The sequence below is a fragment of the Sinocyclocheilus anshuiensis genome, unplaced genomic scaffold (assembly GCF_001515605.1).
Source record: "Sinocyclocheilus anshuiensis isolate Anshui unplaced genomic scaffold, SAMN03320099.WGS_v1.1 scaffold660, whole genome shotgun sequence".
In the NCBI taxonomy this organism is placed as follows: domain Eukaryota; kingdom Metazoa; phylum Chordata; class Actinopteri; order Cypriniformes; family Cyprinidae; genus Sinocyclocheilus; species Sinocyclocheilus anshuiensis.
The window spans coordinates 37,155-60,351 of NW_015557099.1; the positions used below are offsets into that span (position 1 = coordinate 37,155).

The 23,197-nt window shown below is 34.7% G+C and overlaps 1 protein-coding gene and 2 long non-coding RNA genes across 7 annotated transcripts in view; 2 read left to right on the plus strand and 1 right to left on the minus strand.

The window, feature by feature from the left end:
* The window catches only part of LOC107677500 (uncharacterized), an 18,205-nt gene extending 14,976 nt beyond the window's left edge, over nt 1-3,229 (plus strand). For both annotated transcript variants that reach the window (XR_001632850.1, XR_001632849.1), the window contains exons 2-3: nt 3,004-3,066; nt 3,150-3,229. This is a non-coding gene — a long non-coding RNA (uncharacterized LOC107677500). The remainder of the gene's footprint in view (nt 1-3,003; nt 3,067-3,149) is intronic.
* The window catches only part of LOC107677497 (collagen alpha-2(VI) chain-like), an 18,232-nt gene extending 6,812 nt beyond the window's left edge, over nt 1-11,420 (minus strand). For 2 of the 4 annotated variants that reach the window (XM_016472418.1, XM_016472421.1), the window contains exons 1-25: nt 11,255-11,420; nt 8,199-8,297; nt 6,854-7,461; nt 6,672-6,692; nt 4,447-4,512; nt 4,268-4,321; nt 4,087-4,131; nt 3,722-3,748; nt 3,599-3,625; nt 3,448-3,492; nt 3,293-3,346; nt 3,154-3,216; nt 2,993-3,055; nt 2,859-2,912; nt 2,733-2,768; nt 2,587-2,649; nt 2,337-2,399; nt 2,152-2,214; nt 1,914-1,976; nt 1,776-1,826; nt 1,562-1,660; nt 1,372-1,434; nt 474-509; nt 352-397; nt 116-268 (exon numbers count right to left, since the gene is read on the minus strand). In XM_016472418.1, coding sequence (XP_016327904.1) covers nt 116-268; nt 352-397; nt 474-509; nt 1,372-1,434; nt 1,562-1,660; nt 1,776-1,826; nt 1,914-1,976; nt 2,152-2,214; nt 2,337-2,399; nt 2,587-2,649; nt 2,733-2,768; nt 2,859-2,912; nt 2,993-3,055; nt 3,154-3,216; nt 3,293-3,346; nt 3,448-3,492; nt 3,599-3,625; nt 3,722-3,748; nt 4,087-4,131; nt 4,268-4,321; nt 4,447-4,512; nt 6,672-6,692; nt 6,854-7,461; nt 8,199-8,289 — 1,954 coding nt within the window. In that variant the 5' untranslated portion in view covers nt 8,290-8,297; nt 11,255-11,420. The remainder of the gene's footprint in view (nt 1-115; nt 269-351; nt 398-473; nt 510-1,371; nt 1,435-1,561; nt 1,661-1,775; nt 1,827-1,913; nt 1,977-2,151; nt 2,215-2,336; nt 2,400-2,586; nt 2,650-2,732; nt 2,769-2,858; nt 2,913-2,992; nt 3,056-3,153; nt 3,217-3,292; nt 3,347-3,447; nt 3,493-3,598; nt 3,626-3,721; nt 3,749-4,086; nt 4,132-4,267; nt 4,322-4,446; nt 4,513-6,671; nt 6,693-6,853; nt 7,462-8,198; nt 8,298-11,254) is intronic. The other 2 variants (XM_016472420.1, XM_016472419.1) reach the window with 2 other exon arrangements.
* On the plus strand, nt 5,697-23,185 carry LOC107677499 (uncharacterized). Its single transcript, XR_001632848.1, has 3 exons — nt 5,697-5,789; nt 21,652-21,657; nt 23,174-23,185. It is a non-coding gene; the product is annotated as an uncharacterized LOC107677499 (long non-coding RNA).
* Nucleotides 23,186-23,197: the final 12 nt, after the last annotated feature.

Below are 23,197 nucleotides of genomic sequence, written 5' to 3' on the forward strand. Positions count from 1 at the left end.
AACAAGCATAAAAAAAAACAATTTGGACTACAATTTGACATTTTCTAAAGTAAATATGAATGGTGCTTGCCCATGCAAACGTTGGCCCTTCAATGTTTTTTTATTTTTTTTTTACCTGTTTCAGAACTGGGATCTTTTGCTATTGAGCCCAGTCTGTTGATGGTGTTGATCACGAAGTTCTTCTCAAGGGTGAAGTTGGTCAACCCCACACTTTCAGAGCTGTCAATCACAAACACAATGTCCAGGGCACCACATCTCTTTTCACAGTCTGAAACAGACAAGAACATTTACTGAATATAATGCAGCGATACATTTATTTTTATGATGAGAATCTCAGTATGAGAATCTTACCACAGCATCCACAGGTCTCTCTGATGTAGTTCATGACATCACATTCCTGAGGAAATAATATAGTATATATTCAACATTTTTCCATTAAGTAATTTTGAGCAATTTAATTACTTAATGCTTACAGTAAGGCCAGGGTCTCCCTCTGGTCCGGGGTCACCCTGTTAAGGACACAATTTGAAATCATTTAATAAAAAATTCACTTAAATCGCACTGCCAAACATTCAGAACTTGGTTTAATGTTACCATTTACTGTTGTTTAAGGACTTTTCTATGGCCAAATAAATGAAATATCCCAAATGTAGGGCTGGGCCAAAAATATTTTTTCCATATCAACGATATCATGATATTCATTTACCATTAATGGTGAAGGAAATGCTTTCCACATGTTTGTTAGATCTTGAGAATCAATGTAAACATAACTTGTTTGTGCAGAATCATAATTAAACTCCACAGATTTAGCTACATTTTAATTTAGATCCCTATTAAAACCAATTTATTGAATTTTTTCCCTAAATTATGTGTTTTCCATTATAAAATGCTATAAATAAAAAATAGAAGACTATATATCTCTTTCACATAGTACATTATTTTTCAGTGTCTGCAGTCTCAATATATGAAGACATGAACATCTTCAGAGCTGCTCCAAAAGTCCGAGATTATGTGTATGTGTGTGTGTGTGTGCATTTATGTATTCAACAGTATTTTTTCTTAAATGAAATTGTGAAATGAAGCGACTCTCGGAGCAGCTCTGGAGATGTGAACATGTCTTCATATATTGAGACTGAAGACTGAAAATTGATATACTAGATGAAAGAGAACAAGCCGGCTTATTAGCAACATGCACTGACTGACTATTGTTGCTCTTATTTCTGCTGTGTGATAGACTGTTAGATTAATCCATATCAAGAGCTTATCATCGTTAGACATCAATTTTATTGCGATCTTGATATGATATAGTTTATCACCCAGCCCTACCCAAACACCATTTTAACATTAATATGCACTAAAAATTAAACTTGCATCTCTTCCTGGGTCTCCTCTAGGCCCCCTTCGTCCAGGTTCTCCTGAAGGCCCGGGCTCTCCCTGAAACACAATGAAAAAATATGATCACATTATGAAAGTAAGACTGGTTGCAAATGGCATTTCATTTTGATTTTATAAAAAACTTCTGAACAGTAAACATGCAACAAAAATGAGTCAATTTGCTAACCGACTCTCCAGGAGTTCCCTTTGGACCTGGGCCGCCCTTTGGTCCACAGTCTCCTCTACTTCCCCTGGGACCAGGTGCACCTTTATCACCCCTGTCACCCTGTTAAACACATATTTATTATATTTATTTGTAAAATATAAAATATAATGTGATCTAAAGCTCTGTAAATTGAAATTTCTTTCAGTACAAGTACAAATTTAACTCATTACGGTACCGTAGGTCCCCTTGGTCCAGGATAGCTGAATCCAGGTCTGCCAGAATCACCCTTCGGCAAAAGAATCAGTATATTGTATTTACAACAGACATGCAAGCATTGATTTTAAAACCATCAGATTTTTTGCGTGTGAAGTACCTTTGGTCCTAGAGAGCCAGGATCACCTCTAGGGCCAGAATCACCTGCGTCACCTTGGGAACCCTATAATAGATATAACATGTTCTTTGCTGGCTGTTCATCCAGCTAAATAAGTTCAGCATCTGACGTAAGCAGTGAGACAAAAAGGCAGCTGTTTTTGGTTTTGGACATTTTCAGCCAGTTTGTACTGTGAAATGGCTGACAAATATGACATTTAGCAAGATTTTGTCATTTTTACATTTCTGCCTGGTTCTCCAGGACCTCCTGGTGGGCCTCTTGGTCCTGGAAGTCCGTTATCACCCTGAAAGTTAGTAACAAAAGCCAGAAAAATATTTATGTTTTCATTTATATTTATCATAAAACCAATAAAAATCAATTTTCAACAATGACCTGTGTTTAAGCAGCCAAATCAGTGACTCTTACCTTGGATCCCTTGTTGCCAACTTCGCCCGAAAGACCCCTGGGTCCCTCAGAACCTGGTTCACCCTGTCAAACATTATAAATATTTTAATCAATCAGGACATTGTTAAAATAATTGTTAAATAACATAGTCTCCCCTCATGCAATCTGAGTTTACAATAAAATAAGAGCCACTTACTAAGCACCTTTTTTAATTGATAACTGAGAACCAATTCTTTGTAAAGTTATAATTTTCGGTGAACCCAACACTGACCTTTTCTCCTTTTGGCCCATTATTTCCGGTGCTGCCTTTAGGCCCAAAGTCTCCTCGTCTTCCCTAAAAATACAATGGTAAATATCACCAAAAGTTAATCTACTGTAGCGTTACAAGGGGAATATAACAGGAAAAGAATTCCTCACAAGGTCGCCTTTAGGTCCAGGTCCTCCAGCTGTACCCTATAAAACAAAACAAAGTTCTCTTTAACATCATCTCTAATTTACAATGTTAAAATAACAATAATGACCATAATTAAAACAAATACATACAGCAGATCCTTTCTGGCCAGGAATTCCAGGTGTTCCTGAACTTCCTATCTCTCCCTGTAGGGGGTGTCAGAGAGCATATTACAATATTATTGATAACTAATGTTAGTGTAATCTCTGTAGTTATGAAATCTTACTTTGGGTCCAGGATCTCCAGCTGGCCCAAGTGGACCTGGTCTTCCTGGACGACCTGGATCGCCCTGAGAAGAAAGTGAGGAACCATGACACCTCAAACCACAATGCCTAATGGCTTTTACGTAAATGCCAATTTTTCTTTTCTCTGCAATTTCTCAGGTACCTTTTCTCCCAGAGCCCCCGCAAGACCAGGTTCTCCAACATCTCCAGGGTAGCCATCAGGACCCTGTAAAAGGCACATTCATCTGTTAATGGACTTGCATAATACCAGTATCTGTTCCCCAAATGAAAAAGACTCACACCTTGTCGCCGGGGTCACCTTTGCAGCCAGGAGCGCCGATCCTGCCAATTTTTCCCTGTTAAAAAATAGTCAGTTTTATTACATTTTAATATTTTTATTATTTATTTGAATTTTTTGCTATCCACACTTCACTACCCCACATTTACTATTACTTACCTTCTGCCCATCTGTTCCATTTCGGCCCAGTATTCCTGCAACACCCTGTTAGACAAATACTTTTTTTATATATATAAATATTTCAAAATAGATGCAGCATGAAAGATTCTGTAAACAGAGAACATATAAAATGATAAGCAAACAGTCTTACCTTCTTCCCTTGTGCTCCAATTTCTCCCTAAAAACAGATAATTTGCATGTAACATTTTTGGTGCATTATCAATAAGTCAACCATATTTATTAGATCTTACAGATAACATTGAGAAAATCATACCTTTTCACCTCTGAGACCAGGCTCTCCCTAAATGAGAATAAACAGTAGAGTGGTTACAAACAGTAATCTGGAAAAATCAAGTGCAATAAGTTTAATGACAGCTAATTAGATGTACACAGAAACTGAAATGAAATGCTTGAAGTGAACTGAGCATTTAACACAATATTTACTTAAAAATCACAAACAAGACAGAAAAAATCTAATTATATATTGCTTCCTTCTAGTAATCAGCCAAGCAAAAACATTTATCAGTTAAAGCAGATAATCTAAAAATAGCCAAACATATGCAGAATAATTGGTCTGATCAATACATATTGGTTTATGATTAGGCATTTAATCACACCTGAGGAATGTGAAGAACTTACTTTAGGTCCAGGATGTCCAATGGGTCCCTCAATACCTGGATCTCCCTGTAGGTTTTGACATGAGTTAATACAAATAGTACTGGTGTGTGAGCCTCACTGAATACGCATTAGATTTAGTACAGTCTTTGGTTGAAATGCAGTGTTTTACCAAATGCATTCAATAGAACTGGTTTGTACTCACAGGACGTCCTCTTTGACCTTTAAGACCGGGGTCGCCATTATCGCCTTTAGCTCCCTGTAATAATCAAGACGTTAGATCAAGTGTTAAGCAGAAAGAAAAATAGAGTGAAATTACTTGATAGTTAACATTTCTGTCAGTGCTGTCTTTTTAAACCCAATTTTTTTTTTTAAGATACTCACTTTCTGTCCCCTGAGTCCTGGTGGACCCGGAGGTCCTGGAGTCTCCAGACATTTTGTAGAGTAGCACTGGAAAATAATGATGAAATTGAATTAGAAAACATTGTAATGTAAAAAAAAGTTGGAAAAAGGTTCTTCAGACTTTAAAAAATGTAGGTTAAAAAAATTGGTTCTTTGAAGAACTATTCACTGAAAGGTGAAAAAATGGTTCTTCTGTTTCAATGCTGAAAAAAAAAAACTCCTTTCGTTTTTTGGCAAGGCAAGGCAAATTTCATTTATAGAGCACAAGTTTAACATAACCATAGTTGATACAAAGTGCTTTACAATAAAAATACATCAGAATTTAAAAGATAAAAAGAGGGGAGAAGTATAAAAAAAAAGTATCAAAAACAATTAAAATGTATATCACTGATTCTTGAGACATGGGACAAAACATGTCCAGCAATTGTAACTGGTATTAGGTTTAAAAATGAAAATATTTTTAAAGGGCTCCTATTATGCTTTTTCACTTTTTCAACTTTAGTTAGTCTGTAATATTGCTGTTTGAGCATAAAAAAGATCTGCGAATTTACAAAGCTCAAAGCCCAATTCAAAAGGATATTTTATTTAACAGAAATCACTTTTCAAAAACTACAACGAACGACTCGTTTGGACTACAATGCATAATTTCCGGGATTTGTGATATCACAAATATTGACGAATGGGATGAGACCTGGTTGAGCTGCGCTAGAGAAGGCAACGAGAGTTATCACTATGTCGGAGACACGCTAGCTTTCCCAAGGCAGACGAACTTAGAGTGGTTACAATCATCCGGGTTTAAATCGCGCTCAAAGCAACATTTACACTGAAGCTAGCAGGCGGCTATGGTAAGGGGCCCAACACACACTGGCCCAGCTAACCAATCACAGCATATTTCATATTTCAGAAGGCGGGCCTTCATTTGATACAGGAACTATTCGAGCCGTTCATGCCAGACTGGGGAGAGAGTAATAATGTAAAATATGTGAAAAAATTATGTTTTTCGAACAACCTAGTATGAGAGCCTGTTCTAGTACACCCCCAAAACAAAATCAAGACTTTGTAAAAGAGCATAATAGGACCCCTTTAAGTGAAAATGTTATGGGGGATTAATGTATTTAACACAATTATCCCCTTCAGTTTAATTTGTTCATTATTATATCAAATCTATGACACTTATTGTCTTCTCACTACATCTAAAACTGTGTGTCCACAGAGAAGGGTTCAATCATCCATATGCTATAAAATGGATAAAAATGTTTTTAATGATGGAAAAGAGCTTGTTTTATCAAAGGCAACACTTAGTAATATCTCATATCAAAGCCAGGGTTTTTTTCAATGACAAATGTGTGTTTCATAAGGTTTCAAAATTGTGTCCCCACTTTTTGTCAACACCGTCAGACATTCAATAAAAAAAAATCAGGGAATAAGAGGGCCAGCTGTCACTCTAATGGACCCCCTTGCCACATTCCACCTCTGCAGAGTACATCAGTATCAGGCTCTGGTAAGTTTTATAGTTTTAGAATATTTTAAATCCTAATGTTAATATTTCCAGTGTTAGATAATTATATTCTCCTGAAGCAGGTTCTATTAGCATCTAGCATCAACAGAAAAACAAAATGGTTACTACATGATCTCCATTTGTTTTGTGAAAGGAATGCCAAATTTGTCAACACCGTCAGATGTCACCACCGTAAGATTTTCTGTCTGACGGTGGTGACGGGCCAATGACGGAGTTGACATTCAATGTGAAGTCATCATATTTTTGTGGTTTTCAAGTCATTTTTAATTATATTAAATATAAAATAGTGTTTAATACTAAATACTAATACTAAAATACTAAATATGTGACCTGACAGCATAGGTTTGCTAGTAGCAGCAGCTTATTTGTCATCCAGGTCTTGACTTCATTAAGGCATAAAAAGGATGATCTAATGAAGAGTCCTTTCCTGGTTTGATTGGAAGATATAGCTGGAGGTCGTCAGCGAAACAATGAAAATGTATGTTATGTTTCTGGAGTATTGAGCTTAAAGGGAGCATGTGGAGGGAAAACAAAAGAGGGCCAAGAATGGATCCCTGTGGAACACCACAATGGATAGGCGCAGTATACTTTAGTGAGAGCTCTGAGGAAAGTGATGCAACATGTTGGCACCCAATGAAAAAAAAATCATTGAAATCAATAGATGGCAGTACACTGATATGGATCTCACCTCTTGATAAGCCAGATGAAGCTGTAAGAAAGAACAAGACCAAAGAAAGATTATTATAATAATAGCTCTTAACTCACAACAAATATGAATGAAGTACTAAATAGTGTCTTCGTCATTAAATACATTTTAGGGTATTGTGCCACTGCATATCCAAAAGAAAAGTATTAAAAACATTGCATTACCATTGTGTCATAAATGCGATCGATTGTTGATTGCACTATGAGTGGCCGCACTCCCGCAAGATCAACCGCCATATATTTGTTACGATAAACTCCAGCAGGTGAGTTAGCGATCTCCCTGAGTCCCGTCTCCTCTAGGTTCCTGGATGATGCGACAGAGAAGATCTTAATAAATTTGTCACGTGCTCGTTCTGCCGCCACTTTGATCCCACCACATGGGTTTCCTGTCACGTGACCATCGGTGATTACCACCGCAAAGCGTTTGGCATTGGGTTTGGACGGCGAGCGGACCAGTTGCTGGGTCATGTTGGTGATGGCGCAGTCAATGTATGTGCCCTTGCCCAGGTAATTTATTTTTAGGAGCTTAGTGATGAACTCATCTTTACTGGTGATGGCACTGATGATCTCCTGCCGCTGGGAGAAGTGAAGGCCTCCTACAGACCAGCTGATCTGAACTAAACCTTTGTAGTTAACCTTTTCTAGTTTCTTAGCAAAAGCGGCGGTGAACTTTTTGATGCTCTCTACCAAGCTGCCAGGTGGGTTCTCCTGCAGAGCTATGGTCTCAGATGTGTCGATGACAAAGTACAAGTCGATTGGGCATTCAGTTGTTTCTGGAGAAAGAGAGAACACATACAGCGAATTAAGTCACTAAAACAACATAAAATAATATTAAATAATCTTTATATTTCTTAAAATAATACACTACCATTCAAAAGTACGGGGTAAGTAATTTCTTTTTCTTTAAAGAAATAAAATAAAATTAAACGAAACTAGTCACAAGAAGTGACAGCAAATGCATTAATAATAGTACAAAAATATATTTTAAATAAATGCTTTTTTACTTTCTGTTTATCAAGGAATCTCAAAAAATGTCATTAAGGTTTTTTTAATGAAATTACAAACTTGTATTCAGTAATTACGCATTAAATTGGTCATAAGTGACAATAAAGACATTTTAATGGGGTAAGAAAATATGTGAATGTGATTTTTTTTATTGATTTATTTTATTCTTGTGATGGCAAAGCATTTGAGCGTCATTACTCTAGTCTTCAGTGTCACATGATCCTTCAGAAATCATTTTAATATGCTTATTTAATGTTCAAGAAACATTTCTTAATATTATCAATCTTGTGTTGCTTAATATTTTTGTGAAAACCTTTTTTTTTTAAGTCCAAAATAACAGCATTTATTTGAAATATAAATCTTTTGTAACATTATGAATGTTTTTACTGCCACTTTTGATCAGTTGAATGCACCCATCCATATTTTTAAATAAAACACGTGTAATGAATAATGCATTCATAGAATACTACAGAATAATCGGTTACTGAAATAAGCGTTTCCTCACTTGTGCAGGGAGTCTGGCTGGCTGGAATCTGGCCCTGTGTGTGAACGCCCAGAAACAACAGGAGGAGGATCGATAGTCTCATCATCCTCATTCTCCTTCCTAAACACACAAACAAACAGGATGTGTTGACCATGATCACAACACAACACGCTCAGAATCTCTGCCCATCTGTGGACATTTGTTATATTCTAGCAGGCCAATTACATTTACAAAACATCAGAAATTTTGCAAGAAAGCAAAACATGTCTCTCCAGTGCCAGAATTTGGGGAATGTGACTATTTACCACTTTAAATTACTCTAATGCACAATCATAAAATGACTATCAGTAAAACTGCATAAATTGAGTTTCACAGAATCCCAGTTGCATTATCCATCTAACAAGGGGCATAGAAACTGCTAAACTGGTAAAAAAAAAGATTAAAATAAGACAATATTTCATTAATTAAGATCACAAATTATTATTGAATTTGTGTCAAATATATTATAGCAATGCCCTTGAAAATGTTCAAAGAGTTAACTGTCAAATGGAAACATTTGGACTGAATTGGCCACACCCATAAGCAGTTGAACTGAACAATGAAGGATAGGAATTCAAGAGGCAATGGCATTCTGGGAAATGAAGTGTTATGCCACTTTGGTCCATAAATCTGTCTGTAGGGCCTTTGGATTCATTATTATTATTTTACACTTCCTTAACTTCAAATTTAAATTTCAGTTCTAGCTCCTGTTTGCCTCCTCAATTCAAATTCACCACAAATTCAATTCTGAATGCCACAAAACCTTACTATATACGTCATACAAACTAATTCCATAGATTTTTAGGCATATCTATAATACAGTTTTTTTTATGTCAGTCTTGAAATTAGCTACTTTTGTAGTCACGTTAAATTAACCATGGTTTTATTGTAGTAAAAATGTAGTAACCATGTTTTTTTGGCACATTGATTACCATTTGTATAACCACAGTTTTACTATAAATACCATGGTTAAACTATGGTTAGTCTAGCAAAACCATGGTTAATTTGTGGTTACCATGGTTTAACTATAGTTACCATGGTTTTTTGGTTTTATTTGTAGTAAAACCATGGTTATTTTTCGTAAGGGTTCATTTGTTTACAATATGTATAAATACTACTGGAGCCAGAGATTCATCCACCGTCTGTAGAATAAGAGCTTGTCTTGATTCTGAATGTTATTGGATGGCAATAAAGTTGCTCAGTTTGTAGTTTTAAAACCCAGAAAAAATAGCATTTTGTTTCATGAAATCCAATGGCTTTTTACAATGGAGTTTTAACATTTGAGTAAAATAAGGGCGTGGTCAACGTTACCTGAAAAGACTTTCTTGTTTTGTCTTACAGCATAAATTACACAGTTCTATTTCAAACTTCAATTTTGAAGATTTTTTATGCAAGTTGTTAACAAGTTGCTAAATAAATACTGACTACAACAACCACAAAGATGTGCGTTTGCATGCTTGACGAATCAGACAACCATTCCTCAAATCAAATCAAAGTTTGTAATGTTGTCATTCACCTCATAGCTGGTTGGATTGGTTCACGTCTTATAACTCTTAAGTTATAAAATTATAAAGTGTTTTAACTATAAAGCCTTTCTCAAATGTTTTAAAATCTCTCTGAGAAAAGTGAATGGGAATTACTCGTTGTGAACTACTTGTACTTCCGGGACCAAGGCAACTGGAAAAAAATGGGCAGTCGCTCTATTAACTTGAAATAAGGGTGTGGCCTACTTGCCCGGAAGTTGTTTCTAATTGTTCAGATACAGTAAGTCTCTATAATAATAATAATAATATAATAATTTACTTTTCACTATGTAGTATTAATGGAATTAATAACGTTTCTCAATGTCATTATTCATGTGTGAATTATTGTACAGACTGCTGCTAAAGCACCATACAGATGCAACTGTTAATTTTCACAGCATTGGTCAAGATGGACCAGTCACAGCCCTCATGATTACTGTATATAGATAGATTGCTGGGGATTTTCATCCATATGTCAGATATCAATCACTGGAATTAACAAATTTAAACAATTGCACCATTTAGTATATCAAATGTGTCCAATAAAACAAAAGTCACTCAAAGTGACTTTCTGAGCCCCCAGCCGTCCCCTAAAGTAAGACAACTTTTGTCTCAGAGGAGACAGTTATTTGTTGCTCATTCTAAATAGATAATCTGATCAACTAATCTGAGGTCATATTCTCTTTGTTCCTGATCTCAGTTTGTCTGATGCCAAATAATACTAACATTTAACTCATTACTACTGAACTGTCAAAGCATTTTCAGTTAAACTACCTGATTCATCTGAGACAATCCTCAATAATTAGTAAAGTTTTACTAGCATTTTGTATTTGAAACCATTATCTCATGCCTTCATGTTTATTAAAATTAGCTGATCTGATATATGCATGCTGTTAAATACTGCAACAAATCAGAAATATGGCCTTTTGCCACAAACGCCTTACATTCAATCAGCACAGGTGATCCAATGACATGACTAATTACTAATAATTATAATGCACATATTATTTAAAAAATGTTTTGTTATTTTACATTTGATTACATTAGGTATCAAGGTTGTTTGTTTATCATACTGATTACACCATAACTCCAGGTAGGCTACTGTATTTCAGGCTCATATTTAAGACAATATATGATATGCAATATACAGTATAGGAAAATATATAGCCATAATCTAAACTCAAAATATCCAAAAAGAGTTTACAATCAATTAAAAAGAGCAGCAGCACGCATATGTGACTTATAGGATGAACAACGACATTAAATACCTTGATAAAGTACATAGAGTTTTGAAATCACACATAATAAAGCATGCAAACCCGTTTATTCTTTTCACTACATCGTTTTCCGACCAATTTAAGGAGGAAGCGACAATTTACAGATTACTGAATAGCCGAACAATGTGCAGCTAAGTGATATAAGTGCCTTTCCAAACTTTCAAGTGCATTTCCAAATTTATACTCTTCAGAGACAGAAACGCACTGCAAAGTTATATAAAAGCCAGACATCACTTACCCACCCAAGATCAGGAAATCTGAAGAACTTTTCGAGTGCTGATTTATTTAAGGTTACCAAAAATACATTCCGAACTAGGTAAAGCAGAAATCAAAATAAAGTCCAAAATAAGGGAGTGAGTGAGAAGCCAAGCTGCAGGAGAAGTTTCCTCTGCGCTTCTCCCAGCTTGAACAGTAGTCTCTCGTCCCTCCCTCATCAGCGCTAAGGGAACGGAGCATCTGTGCACTGCCTCTTCTGTCCGCATGGCGGCGCTGTACATCCACACTGATGGACTACACTCCCACTCCTCACGACTTTTGATGGATATCTGGTGATAAGAGGAGGGGGTATATGGATTACCCATAAATGTTCACAAAGTCCTGAGTGAGGACATCTTATTGAATTATATTTATTAAAAAAAAAAGCGTGTGCTGAATTAATAGAAACTCTCACGTCTTTCGTTTGAGGAAGTGCTCTAATGCACATGGATAGCATTAGCATCTGTCCGCAAAATGACAAATTGTTCATTTTCAAAGAAAACAAGAGTTATGGCATCTTTTTTTAGTTCTATTTGCAGTTTTCTAGAGAATGCATGGGAAAAACACTGCCAGATGTTATTAGTAAAGACGTTAAATACTCTGTATATACAGTATAGGCTCTATATCCTACTGTTGTTGTTGTACTTCCGATTGTTTGCAAAGTATAAATACTTTACCATTTGAATAATATATCATGAGTTTTTTCATATTACGGTAATAAGAATGAGATGATTTTGCACTACAATAATGAGAATTTGTGCTTAATTATCATGAACGTAATGTCAGAATGCCAAGAATCTTAATTATTTTAAAAATGGGCTTAATTTTCATATGCAAGATATACTTTCTTATTTGTTTTTTAACAAACAAATAAGAATCATTTGATTTCATTTCAAGAGGCTTCATAAGCTTTGCCAAGTTTTTTTGTTGTTTTTTTTCTTTTCTTAAGTCATATCTATGGTTGCAGTCGTTTCCTAGTCAATTACATGGACCAGCATAACAAAGTATTTCCAATTGTAGGCATCTGTCAGAGCGCCAGTCACAATTGATGGAGTTACTCCACTGAGTCACCTTCACCAAAAGATAGCTTCATAAACATTCATATTCCAGTAAACGCTCCCATAAACATGAGTGTGTGCACGCCCAGCAAATACAGACTTAACTCACTCCTGCTGAACTGTATGCCAGCATTCATACTACAGTGCATGAAACAACTAAACCTCAAAAGCAATTATATGGCACCACCTGAGCAGAGGACATTACTGATCATCTCTTCATCCCGCCTGTATGCCATATGTGTCCATGTACTGCTGGGTAGGGAGAATCGGGGTGGCTGGATTTGGGAGATCCCTCATGTGGAGAGAGAGAGGTGAAAGAGAAAAGATATATTCCACATCCTTTCCAAAGTTACTCAGAATTTTCATATCACTTACACAAATATCCCCATAAACCCATACAAAAGAAGCCATTTATATTCCAAATGCAGGAGGAAGAGAGAGGGAAAAACACATACTTAGATGCTGTAATAAATTATTTTAGCTATAATGGGCTACAATATACTGGAAATATGATTCAACACTAGTGCCCCAGCTAATAGAAAACGTTTTCAAAACAGTGGATAACGTTCTTGCAAGGTTCTCTCAAATGATGAACAAATGTTCTTTCAGTAACGTTAATAGAACATTCATTTAAAGTTATCTGGTTATTAATAATATTCACAAAATATATGCACAAAAACATTATTTATACATTTTCATGCTAAGTTTTTTTAACATTTCAGTTGGACGTTCAGCTAAGTAACATTATAATGTCTGCAAAGTGATAAAACTCATTGTTCCCTGAATGTTCATGTAACAAAGAAAAGAAAAGAAAAAAAAAAACATTTAAAAAAACTCGACATTTTGAATGTTCAGGGAACATTGAGGTATCATTCAGTGCAGCATGTGTTACACATTTAAGTTTGTTCCAATCATTAACCCAAAGTCTGACTTCACGCATTAAAGTACAGTTGGTTGGTTATACTGAAAAAAAGCTACATTTAAAGCAACTGTATGTAGTTTTGGGTAGGCCTATTTCTGCGACTTTGAAGCCCCCTACAGTTAAGTGAGTGTAATTCACTGTGGTAAATATATCACTGTCATAATTGCAATGCATATCTGTACACTGCATGTTGCTGCAGTAAATCAATCAGCCATTTTCATAATTTCATACCCGCTCACCAAACAACACCCAGAACAGATGTTTGGCGGGGAGCATGAGAAAGAAACAGAAGCCATTCGCCTTATAAGCAGACAGTCAGAATGCTTTTGAAATTGATATTTCAAGGTAAAAAAAAAAAAAAAAACCTTAGCCTACATACAGTTGCTTTAAGTCTTACCTATATGTAAAAGTGTGTATATTGTGATGGTTGCTACAGCATGAAGATCTTAAATGCCTACTTTTTAATTGTCTATTTTGTGTGGAATAAAACAGGGCCATTAAAATCCGTTCAGATGGAGCTGTTTTATTAGGCATTTAAGCAAAATAAATGTGAAACTGATGCCAAAGTGTTAATGAAGATTGGACAGTGATTCTCACTTAGTAGGTCTGCTATTTGTTAACAAATCAGAGGCTCAAACAGTAACACACTCGACTGCGTATACACACAACAAACAACACACGTGTACAGATATTTCCATGGTCACACTCATAAACTTACAGATGTGCATGCACTCTCTCTCTCCCTCACACACACACATGAATAACAACAGCTTCCAGCTGGATTTTATCGTTTTTTGCTACCCTTTGACTTTTAAACACTTCATGTGCGGCATGTTCGTATATCAAGTCCAAACACAGTCAAAAATATGTATGCACATTGATCTGTTTCAGAGCCATCTCTGACCTTGAGCTCTACAAGTTCTATAGTCCAGATCACTACTTAGAATAGCAGATGAAAACAAACCTGTTCCGCAGTTAGGACTGAAATCACCCGCCTTTTCTTAATTTAATGTCTATGTCTGGATATTAGGATCTGCATCTCCCTGTTTTTTAGTGCTAGCTTGTATCCAAGCTTTGACTCCCTCATCTGATCAGCTTAAACGTTTCTCTGGAAAAATTCTGACTGAAAACAATTCTGATGTCAAGCACCTGTGTGAAGAGAAATGAGACAGCATCAGTGCACTGTGGAGTTAGCAGAGAGGAAGCACTATTTCTGCCCAACTTCTGCAGAATAATCAGGCAGTGCTCACGAAACAGCAGTGGGTTTGTGTTTTTTTTCTGTTTCTTGGCAACACTTGCATATTTCCTTAAAAAGGAGAGAAAGGGATAGAGGAAAAAAGGGGATGGAAGGGGTCTGAATGAGGGGGGACTGAGTCTGGTTTGTCTCAGAGGCACTGGATGACTAACACTGCAAGAATGATTCCACACTTCCCTCCAGTTACAAGCACACAAACGAAAAACTACTTACTCCACGACATCAAGATCCTGCTGAACAACTCTGCTACAGGATAACCTATACATGATCACATTTCAATACTGTTTTGTAAACTCATAAGCTGTTTTTGGAAGCCCATTTGTACCACATATGAAAATAAAAGTAACATTTATAAGCCATAATAATGACATAAATCAAAATTATGAGATATTAAATTGTAATTATGAGATTAAAATTCCAAAATATGAGATACTAAGTTATAAGATAAGAGATAAAAAAGATGAAATGATGGCATGAATACGTTAAATTAAGGTATTAAAGTCATAATTGGCAAAAAAAATGTGAAAATTTGAAAAAAATTCTAAATTATGAGATAAAAATGTAATTAAAAATGTTGAAAAATGATGAGAAAAAGTTAATTATGACACATCATAATTGTGACATGAAAAGCTTGTGACGTTAAAATGAGGAAATAAAAAGTCAATTGACATGAAAGTCAAACTTGTCAAAAGAACAGTTATTACAGAAGTAGAAATGATAACATGAAAAGTCAAAATCACGAGATAGTCATAATTATGACTTAAAAGTCAAAATTGTCATAACAACAGTTGTTACAGAAGTAGAATTTCTTACATGAATAGTCAAAATCATTAGATAGTCATACATAAATCTTTAAAATGATAACATAATTATGCCAAAAAGTCTAAATTATCAGATAAATTATGAGACAATTGTGAAAACGTTTGTGAGATTAAGTAATAATTATGACAAACTCTTTCAAACTCAACTGTCATAATGATAACTTATGTCATATTTTTTTAATTCTTAATCTCATAATTATGACTTGAAAGTCAAAATTGTCATAAAAACAGTTATTACAGAAGTAGAATTTCTTACATGAATAGTCAAAATTATTACATAGTCATACATAAATCTTTAAAATGATAACATAATTATGCCAAAAAGTCTAAATTATGAGATCAATTATGAGACAATTGTGAAAACATTTGTGAGATTAAGTAATAATTATGACAAACTCTTTCAAACTCAACTGTCATAATTATCACTTATGTCATTTAAGTCAATTAATTAAAAATATTATGGCTTATGTCATAATTATGATTTACCAAAACATGATTGTTTTCTTATGTGGCCAAAATGGGCTTCCATAAAACTCCATTAGTCATTAAATGGAAAATTGGACTCATTCTGTCATTCTAAAGAGCTCACAATAACTCTTTCTTCTGAAATGTGATATTCAAAACATTAAAGGTTAATTAGGAAAAAAACAAATCATGTGAGCAACTGATGAATGATTGCATGAGAAACCCTCAGAATATGTGTACGTGTCATCGGTCAGAATCATGGAGCCCTGTGTTTGAATCCAGAGTTCCTTTGAAATATTGGAATTAGCAGCAGAACCAATTTCCTTTCAAACAAAACCACAGGTTTAGAAAAAGAATATCATCCTTTTAGTGCACCCACGCTTACTGAGCAGATCTGCTTTTAATAAAACCAAGGCGTAGCAGCCCAATCATAGTTTACAATGACATTTAGCTTAAGATAACATTTAGTCTGCTTTTTAAAACCAGATATGCGATATTGCAATTGGCATATAATTCACGATAATTCCAAGTTTTATAGTCAGCATAACCTGTTACGTAATGTTCCCTCGATAACCAACGATTCGTGCTGGACAGACCTTCAGAACAGTGAATCCCTTTGAGAACACAGGCTTGCCCTCAACGGGGAAAGATTACCTCAATGGGAAAATAGAGTAAAACATATTCATAGAATATTCCTTATTTAAGTGTACAGTGTGTTGACAGTTCCACTGAGTCATCTACTTGTGTATTGTAAATACAGTGCGGTCTGTTAGACGGTTGGTCTGCGCTCACATCCTGGCCAGGTTAAACAGAGGAGGGACGAATTTGTAAACCGTCATTTGATGAGGTGTTTTAACCAATGTCTTGGCTGGTGCAGGTGCAGATCTGAACAAGACTTATTCATTACTCATTTGCTCATGTTTGTCTATAAGGCCGGATGATTTTTAGTTGTGACCTTTAATTAGTCTTTGGAGAATCAAAGGGAGTCAGTGCAAACGTTCACATTTCTCAGCGGGTGGCCTTTGGTTTTGACAGTGACCATTGAACAATTTCTGACTGCTGACTGTATCCATAGTGACTGTGTCACCAAAATAATTGTGCAAATTTCATAATTAAGAATTGGTTCTCCATACGTTTACAAGTGCAAATTTGAATTAAATTGGCTATGGGAAGTGGAATCAGGAAATGATTCTGGAAGTACTTTTCCCATTCATTTTTCCCAATAGTTTCAAAATTTGTCTGACTTTGAACTAAACCAACCTGCAACAAGGTGAAAATCAACATTACAAACTTGTTACAATTACAAAATTGTTTAAAAATAATAATAATAAAAAAGTACAAGACTGTTTATTTAATGACTTTAATGAAGGAAATAACCTCAATCCCAAGAAGCATTGTGAATGGCAAATTAAAACTGATGGAGAAATACAGAACTATTGATTTAAAGATTAAATACAGAAATACAGAAACAATATATGCTATGTTTATTGTAAAATATGCATTAAAATACAAATATTTAAGGTGCTTGAAAGCAACTGACTCTATTACATCATTCACATTGCTTCATTGGAATAGGCAGGCACTTGATTTTTGGAGATTATTTCTGGCAGAATCATGGGTAATGTAGTTTATCACCAGAAATTCGGTAAACATTGTTATTTTAAAAAATAATTTGAAATAATGCAGACAAATGGGTTTAATAAAAGCATATAAAATCCATTAATAACCTCAAAGTTATCTGAAAATGATTGGGATTTTTAGTTTGTGTTTAATTCAAAATACACTTTTTAAATATTATTATTATTCATATTCTTCAAATATCAACTATTTGTTTCTTCAATTTAAGTTGGAATTTACAAAGAATTCTCATTACAGTTCTAAAACAGTGTTTGCAACCTGTTTTTCTGGGATTCACCTTTGCTTACTAAGTAAGAGACACATTTCCATGAGTTGCTCCATGAATTGCATCTTAATTCAATCCAACAATTTATGTTGACAATATTGAGTACTTTCAAGACAGCTAATGAGATGCTGCCTTAATTCTATCTTTAATCAGGATGGCTGATTTTCCAGGGAAAGGTTCAGTTTTTTAAATGATTAATTCCTCAGAGTAGATCACATTGTAATGGCTCCATTATGTTAGTGAGGATCCATGCTTATAATAATATGTGTTTTGATTCAAGTGGGTTTCCCCCCCTAATTTAAGCCTGTGACTCAGCTTCTCCTACGAGCTGTAACAAGATTGCGTGTGTCATTTGACTAAGTGTTTAACCATGGTTTTGGTATCCCGCTCCTGCGGTTCACTATTGGCCGGAGTTTGTTTAAACTAAACTAAACTCCCACCATGGAGCTCTCACAGCTCTCATTGCTCAAGCAAATTACCCTGCTGCACCACTCAAGCCAATTCTTTCCTTCCCCTCTCCCACCACTTTTTCTCCCTGTCTCTGATTTGATCTCATCTTCCCTATCTCTACTCCTCCGTCTTCCCAAGGTTCCCCATGTGTGCATGCCCATTTCTTTGAAATTAATTTAAACAAAACACGAGTTTCAATTTCCTCCGATATTTGCAGTCGTTTTACACATATTTCCTCTTTTGTTTTCATTCTTTGTCATAGCTCATAGCTTTTTTTCTGCAGGCGACTTGCATCCTTTAACCGAGATATTTCTGTGACCACATGCCTCCAGATGTTGGCCCTCAGTGCTCAAAGCCAGCTGGGAGTCATTATCCAGGCATGTTGTACCAAACCCCTCCCACTCCTCCATACACCCCGTTTCCATGGCCACAATGCTGTTCTGTGGGATTTCAAGTGAGGAGAATTTGGCAAATGGGTTTGGTATGTATGTGGTGCTCCAGGCATGATTTGGCAGAACATACTTGTAACATACTATTGAACTTATATTATTGGGAAGCTCCTAAAGCAAACTGTGTTGTACCGCTTCCAATATGAAACAGACCATAACGCAAAATCTGGCAAGATAAGGAATTAAATATGTTGAAATCAGTCAAAAGGCTGAATGTCTTTGTGTTCTGAAACTGCTGAATGTCTGGCGGTTGACAATAAACAGCAGACCTGGTTTACTTAAATATTCAGGCTCCTGCTGAGTTAAGAAGAAATCGTAAAATCAGAGACTAAATTTGCCCAATGGGGGGGGGGCTGAATTTGAATAAGGTTTGAATGTTTTAGCAGCTGCAGCTTTTTCCCAAGTAAAGCTCCAACTGGGAAAGCTTGTTCTCAGGAAAACAGGGAGGATATTATTTAAAAAATGAAGCAACAAAATAGATTAAAAAAAATATATATTTTTTTTTTTCTGGTGAATAAACATTGAAACCTTAGCGTTAAAAAATTTGAGGTTGCTACAATTTTTAATGTTTATAAACGTGTCTTTTTTAAACTCAAAAATACAGTAAAACATTTCAATATTATAATAGTTATAATTATAATTATAATATTATAAAGTATTATTATAGCTTAAAAGAACTGTTTTGTATTTTAATCTATTGTATTCCTGTGAAGCAAAGCTGAATTTTCAGCATCATTATTCCAGTCTTCAGTGTCACATGATCCTTCAGAAATCATTCTAATATGCTGATTTGGAGCTTATGAAACATTTCTTATTATTTTCAATGCTAAAAAAAAGTTGTGCTGCTTGATATTTTTGTCAGGATTTTTCGATGAATAGGAAGTTTAAAAAGAACAGCATTTATTTGAAAGAGAAATCTATTTGAACATTTTATGTCACTTTAGATCAGTTTAATGCATAAAAGATGTAAATTAAAAATTTAAATGTATAGTCTTTCTCTACTAATATTGATGACTCCTGCACAACATGTCATTTTTGTCCAATCAGATGCTCTGTACAATTACAACGTAAAACGCCATCATAATCAATCCCTTTGATGTGCCCTAAACCTCCTGTTTTACACAGAAAACAAAAAGCAATGTATGGCATCCATAAGAACTCCTGAGTTTGCATGTCCACATAATCTGTGACAGGGATTGAGGTTTGGTTTAATGAAAAATAAGGGTAGTAATAAAACTCTCCATTCCTACCAAACCAAATTATGGAAATTAATGTTGAAATGGTCTCATGCCGTGAAATATCACAATATTGGAGCAACGATGCTCTGAGTCTTGCTGTCTAGAGGAGCATGCAAGTAGTTTTATGGTCCTTTTTGTAAATTCAAAGATGTGGTCACTATTAGATATAGTCTGTACTTAAAAGGAAACACCAGAAGCAACAATATAATTCAATATCGGTTAATGGTTGATGTGGTTGCAGGCTCCCGAGAGTTAGGAAAGGAAACAGATGCCATGGAAAAAACCTCAATAGATGAGGGCAAGATTACACCGCTGCTACTGAATCCCTGACCGGAGATGACCTCTTGCTGAGAAGGTGGCGACACTAGCTGCACATCATGTGGAGCACTGGGTCTTGACATGGTGTTTCTGAGATATGAGAAACAGAGGCCACCTGCTGTCAGGGAGTACATTTGCATTTTCATTCAGTCTCTCTGCTGTTTTTGTTTTGTGCAGGTTTTCACAAATCTAAAATCAGACCATTCTGTTTTTTTTTCTTTAAATCTTGAAATTATAATCTAATTCAATAATAAAAAAAACAACTGTTCATGCCAAATGTATATGCACTACCAGTCAAAAGTTTATGAACAGTAAGATTTTTTATGTTTTTAAAGAATTCTCTTCTGCTCATCATGCCTGCATTTTTTTAATCCAAAATACAGCAAAAACAGTAATATTGTGAAATATTTGTACTATTTAAAATAACTGCTTTCTATTTGAATATATTTTAAAATGTAATTTATTCCTGTGATCAAAGCTGAATTTTCAGCATCATTACTCCAGTCTTCAGAGTCACATGATCCTTCAGAAATCATTCTAATATGCTGATTTGCTGTTCAAGAGACATTTATTATTATTATTATTATCAATATTTAAAACAGTTGAGTAAATTTTTGCAGGATTCTTAGATGAATAGAAAGATCAAAATATCAGCATTTATCTGAAATAAAAAGCTTTTATACATTATACACTATACCATTCAAAAGCTTAAAGTCAGGTATACTTTTTTTAGGGGGGGAGGGGTTATAGAATTGAATACTTTAATTTAGCAAGGATGCTTTAAATTGTTTAAAAGTGATGATAAAGACATTTATAATGTAACAAAAATCTCTATTTCAGATAAATGCTGTTCTTCTGAACTTTCTATTCATCAAAGAAACCTGAAAAAATTCTACTCAGCTGTTTTCAACATAATAATAATAATAATAATAATAATAATAATAAATGTATTTGAGCAGCAAATCAGAATATTAGAAATATTTCTGAAGGATCATGTGACTGAAGTAATGATGCTAAAAATTCAGCTTTGAAATCACAGGAATAAATGAGGCTACATTTTAAATTATACTCAAATAGAAAACTGTTATTTTAAATAGTAAAAATATTTTAAAATGTTACTGTTTTTGCTGTAATTTGGATCAAATAAATAAAAAAATCTTACTTTTCAAAAGCTTTTGATTGGTAGTATAGCACTACTGTCTGTTCAAAATAAATGAAAAAAGAAAAAGAAAAGAATGCATTTCCTGTTTGTACCAACATAGTGTCGAACCGTAACCCCACAAGTACATGACTTCTGTGTACCATTACATGCTTAGAACAGTACAGATACAAAACAGATTCTGGCGAAAAACAAACCAGACCCCTTAGATGCGTGAATATGCTTGTTAAAGTACTGGTTCATTAACCATCAACAGACGCTAACGATCTGCTAAAGGCAGATGGATGGATGGATGGATGGAGTGCCAGACATTAAGCTATGCTTGCCAATGCAACTGTTAAGTGTTTTGTTTACTTTAAAGGAATCCAGTGAGACTATTAATTTAATGTATCACAGTTGTTCTTCAATGTCTTTTCTAGGGGAAAATGAACATTAATGAGAAATCATACAATGGCTCAAACGAATGCACATGTGATCTGTTTACAGCTAAAGTGAATCACAATAGCTTCCTCTTCATGCTTTCTCACCTCGGGGTATTAAATAAACTGAACCAGGAGTTTACTGCATTCACTGATCTCATTCACCTGGCTCTTAAAAGAGAAGAGAAATGAATGGGAAAGTTAAGTACAAGGAATGAATGAAGATAATAATATATAAACAACTTGTTTTTTTTTAGAAACTAATATTTGGATGTATTTAATGATCCGCAAAGGTACAGAAAAGACATTTATAATGTTGCCAAATATTTATATTTCAAATAAATACTGTTCTTTCAAAAAGTCCTGAAAAAAAGTTCATCATCCCACAAATATACACAGATAAATATTAATAAGAAATGTCTTGAACACCAAATTACCATATTAAATGATTTCCGAAGGATCATGTGACACTGAAGACTGGAGTAGTGATGCTGAAAATTCAGCTTGTCATCACAGGAATAAATTACATATTAAAATGTAATAAATAGAAAGTTATTTTAAATTATAACACTATTTAACAATATAACTGTTTTTACTGTAGGCCTACTTTTGATTGAATAACTCTAGTCTGTCTTACCAACCCCATATATAGCCTATATACAGTCTGAATGTATGCAAATGTCAAATCCTACATATTTTTTCCTCCTACAAAAACAGAAAAGTGTATCCTGAAGTCTAACAAGTGCATTTTTGCCCCGTTTCCTGTCTCTCCTCTAACTAGTAATTGTATGGATACGTTTAAACGGCCTTGTCAGATGATATCAGTTCTTTGGAGTGAGGAAAGCATATGTTACATAGCAAAACCACAGGCAGATCTCTAATGACATATTGCATGTTGTCAGAGGGTAGTGGTTGTTAACTGGATGTTTTCCATTTAGAGACTTGGCATTATACATTGCCGTTAGTGTTGTACAAATGTATAGGCAATCCTATTCACTGTTCAACAAGTGAACAAACGGTGCTTATCCTTTCCAGAATTTATTTCTTATGGGATAAACAGAATATCTCATGTCAATATCCAAAGGGACAAAAATGGAGAATACAAAAAATTACTTGATTTATTGTTGCGTATTCCCTTTTATATTTAATAATATTTAATCACTGACCTTTACTTAAGCAGTTTTATGAAAAAAAAAAGCTTATAAACTGCAAAACTGAAATAACTTGTTTCAAGTTGAACCATATTACTTTTATAGTTTATATCACTGTTCCTTGATAGCATTCATTGGCTAAAGTAAAAATGTAAAGTGTAAAGTAGCCAAAAGACAGTAAATACTTCAGAATGTTTGCGGCGTATGCAAGGAGATAAATTATGGAAAAAAGCAATTCACAACATTCTCATTTAACAACTAAACTGACACTAATCGACTTGTTGTGGAATGCAGATGTTTTTCAAGACAGACACATGA